Source organism: Cyprinodon variegatus, unplaced genomic scaffold, assembly GCF_000732505.1.
Source record: "Cyprinodon variegatus isolate N-32 unplaced genomic scaffold, C_variegatus-1.0 Scaffold602, whole genome shotgun sequence".
NCBI classification, from domain to species: Eukaryota; Metazoa; Chordata; class Actinopteri; order Cyprinodontiformes; family Cyprinodontidae; genus Cyprinodon; species Cyprinodon variegatus.
This window is the reverse complement of record NW_015151055.1, coordinates 308,706-312,584: the sequence shown is the minus strand read 5'-3', so window position 1 is coordinate 312,584 and position 3,879 is coordinate 308,706. Positions and strand designations below refer to the sequence as shown.

The window sequence follows — 3,879 nt, the reverse complement described above, 5'->3', positions numbered from 1 at the left end:
CAGATAAGTTGAGAGGAAATGGATAAAACAATGAGAAAACTAAGATGAAAATGGAACAGCTGAAGGGATCCTATTCCTTCTAGGCTCCAAAATTCTGGATCATTTTAATGATAAACCACAAAAAATTGGACATTTTTCCAGCAGATGCATCATGTTGATAGAAACGTTTTAAACCCAGTTTAGTGAGTCAGTGAGTTAGAATCAGCTCCTGGATCGGTCACATGACTTCCTGGAAATGATCCTGTTACAGTGTTTGTTTCTATGGGCTCCACGCACCCACGCATCAGTGTTAATGGACCTATCACTAATTTGGGTCCTTAAAACAACGTTGTTTTTTTTATCATAGAAATGATGCAATCTTTAACGTTATGGAGCTAAGCGAAACAGATGCATGAAGGTTTCTGACTCCTGCTCTTAAGAGCCATCATGTGTTCGACGGACTCCTGGTGGTTGGATTCAATTCAAGAACAGAAGCTGCAAAGATTTATTAAACACGTGATGCATGGAAACTTTCTGTCTCTGGAAAAGCAGATAATCATGGCATCTGGTTCAGAATGATGCAACAGCAAGACGTAAGTTAAAGATACGAATCCAGTGGATTTTATTAAAAATCTCATCATGCGATGCAAAAGTATCAAAGGAAAATTAGGAGTGAAAATAAACCAGCAGTGATGCTTAAAGGATTGTGAGGAAGTTGGAAATGAGGTCATACATTTTTGTTCCCATCCTGGTCTGGCTCCGTCGCCACCAACTCTCCAATCAGCAAAGGCTTCAGAAACTTCTGCACAAACTTTTGATCCGGATGAAAAGCCGCAAAAACTTCCTGTAAAACAAAAATGAAAAAAATGTAGATTTAAAAATGAAAAGCTCTTCAGCAGAGAGGAAAGCTGTTTAAAAGATGAAGGCAGCAATCCCTGAGGTAGGCTGAGGTCTGGGAGCCACGTGCTGCAACTTTATGGAAATCAAAGCTTTGCTGAGAGAATCTGCAGATCTACCAGCAAACACGTTTAAATAGACTTTAAATTTTATTCCTTTCTTTCTGCAGAAAAATCATCTTAAACTGAAAGATGAAGAAAAACAACCTTTATACAAAACAACGGATCAGAGGGGAGAAGAAAAAATAAAGTTATTGTTGCCTCCTGACTAACAAATCAGGAATTTCTAAAACCAGCTTTGTCTCCATTTATTTAAAGTAAAAGAAATAACTTTTTCTTTTTAGATTTGAAAACAGCTTTCTCTTCCAGTAAAGGTTTATGCAAACATTCGGTGCGTCTTTCTGTCCTTCACAGTAAGTCGTAAAAAGGCAGCTAAGGTAAAAAAAAAATGGAATAAAAGCCAAATAAAATGGCTATTATTAAAATAACTTTTAATAATTCCCATCTCTCATTTCCAAGGACTAAAACACTTTAACTGGCATTAAAGAAAAGTAAAATAAGATACTAAAATAAAGGAACATTGCAAAATTGTACCATAAATCATTACTTAAAAAGAAGAACTTTTTTAAATTCATTGCTAGTAATGAAGTTAAAGAAATAATTAAATCAGATGAAGTTGATAAAATGCAGATTTCCTCAGTCAGATACATCCAGTATCAACCCAACATAAAACAAGGTCATTAATAATCCGCCTGCTGAAAAATCCACTTTTTCCATGTCAAATAAGAATTTTACTAAGAATAAATAGTAATTCTATTTGTATAATTTAATCTAACGTCGTAGACATGAACAAATTAAAACACTCAAACAAGTCAAGATGACATACGGCAACATAGATACGTGCATTTAGAAGCATTAAGTAATGTGTTTATCACAGATCATGCTCAGTTACACGTAGTGAATCTGTTCAAAGGTCACAGCTTCATTCAGCAATCTCAAAGATTAACAAATATCTCCCTAATTAAATAAAAAGAATCATTCAAGCTTTATTACTGTGAACATTACATTTTTATGATGGACTTTTTATAGATACTCAACAAAATGCCAGAAATACCATTAGCAGAGCTGAAAGGTAAATATGCAGTAAAAATGACCAAAGCAAAGGTTGATTCTGTGTTTTAATATTTTCCCTCTTCAGTTTTTAAAGTGATTCAGAAGAAAAAATGCGTGACGATGATAAAAGGTTGGTGTGGAAATTTCAAAAATGCATCAAATCAAAAAGTCTTCATGCCTCAGAGTCTTTTACTAACAGAATAATGAAAACATATAGATTCCAGATATCAGTTGGATAACACATCTATAGTTATAGATCCCATAATGTGTCCTCCAGTAGAATGCAGGAAGGAGAACAGATTGTGTGAAATGATGCATCTGCAGCTGATTTTAAACACAAGCAGTGCTGCAGTGAGGGTATTTACCGTAGCATCCTCTCCTGCATAGTGGCCGATGACCCGAGAGCCTCCTGGATGCCTTCTGGCCCACTGGCTGATGTTATAAACCTTCCTGTTAACCACCAGCCACTGGTCGTTCCTGCTGCGGTGCTTCTGCACCTCCTCCCAGGTGTAAACACCTGCAGCCTTCCCGCTGCCTGGCTCTGCAGGCTCAGTCTGCTGTCCTCCTCCTCCCATCCTCCCTGCTGCTGCTGCCTGGATTCACCTGTTCAGAGGACCAGTCTGCCTGGATTCACCTGTTCAGAGGACCAGTCTGTCCTCACATCAACATTTAGAAACACATAAACCAGTCAGGCATTGGTCCTTTCATATCTATTAGTTGATTATTTCAGCATATGCTGTGGAGAAGTGATCATTGCATTGTTCTGCTGCAGCTCAGACCTGAATCACCAGCTGATCATGTCTGTTTCCCAGAAAACGGTGAATTATAAACAAATATAACTTACAGCATCCAGATCCTAACGGCTCTTCTCCACCTTCTGTCACATCAGCAGAGCCTTCCCCTCCGGATCTGTCCAGCTGCCTTATAAAAGCATGAAGGCGTTGATAAAAGCCTAACAAGCTGCCAGTCCCCGCTCCCCTCTCACCCCCCTCCAACGCTCTTCTTGCCTAATGAACTTCGAGCGGATCTTTCGAGGCCTCCTGACCAATGGGAGCAGAGCAGCCCTGGCTGCCTGTGCACCATGGGGCAGAGATGCTGCAGCTGAGCCTATGGGAATATTAAGGAGCAGAAACAATCAGAGGCTGGAAGTGCTGCTGGTTTAATGCAGGGAATCTAAATAGGTCAAAGGTTATTGTAGGTCATTCCAGTAATGTGTGAATCAGCAGCTTCTTCTGCCTTATTTATGATGTAATCAGATTACAATGAAGCAAACAGAATTATAAAGGAAGTAACTAAAGCTGTGCACAGATTACAATAAAATAATAATGATAGGCTGATGTTTAATAAAACTAAGAAGGAGCGATCAATGCTGGGGGGGGGCTAGCTTCCCACAGACTGCAGCACATTTCTTACACAACAGGTTACACAATGTGCATTACAAGTCCCCCCGTCTCTTAGCACCAGCCCCCCCCCTGTTAAGATAAATACAATAATCCTGGTGCTACAGAAGTTCCTCTGTTCCACCTGTGATATTTCTGCCTTTTTGAAGCAGATGGTAAACATAAAATCTTTTTAAACTATTGATGTGTTAAAATCACTCAGGTTTAAATTACTTTTTTACAAAATCTAAATGTGTTTACAGCTTTAAAACTTTAACATTAAGTCCTTAAGAGCCTCTTCTGTTTTTTCCAGCAGGTCAGACTGGAATTTCTTCCTCATATTCAAACTTTTAAACCTTTTATGCTCCAGATCTTTTTTTTTTTTTTTTTGCAGGCGTGCCCTTCTCAGTTTTGCAAATAAAGAATATTAAAGTCATTAAACTATTACCATAAAAAACCTCCAGGTCTGACTAGCTCTCCATCTCCCTGAAATAAAGCTTGGCCACAGCATG

General features: G+C 38.6%; 2 protein-coding genes across 3 annotated transcripts in view; both read right to left on the bottom strand.

The window, feature by feature from the left end:
- The window catches only part of LOC107096161 (fatty acid desaturase 2-like), a 5,701-nt gene extending 2,746 nt beyond the window's left edge, over positions 1-2,955 (bottom strand). Inside the window, exons 1-3 of one of the 2 annotated variants that reach the window (XM_015392689.1) lie at positions 2,833-2,955; positions 2,354-2,639; positions 713-823 (exon numbers count right to left, since the gene is read on the bottom strand). In XM_015392689.1, the coding sequence (XP_015248175.1) occupies positions 713-823; positions 2,354-2,563 (321 nt within the window). In that variant the 5' untranslated portion in view covers positions 2,564-2,639; positions 2,833-2,955. Of the gene's footprint in view, positions 1-712; positions 824-2,353; positions 2,783-2,832 lie in introns of those variants that run through there. The other variant, XM_015392688.1, reaches the window with a different exon arrangement.
- Positions 1-3,879, bottom strand: part of LOC107096160 (fatty acid desaturase 2-like) — a 31,212-nt gene that overhangs the window by 9,093 nt on the left and 18,240 nt on the right. The window lies entirely within an intron of this gene.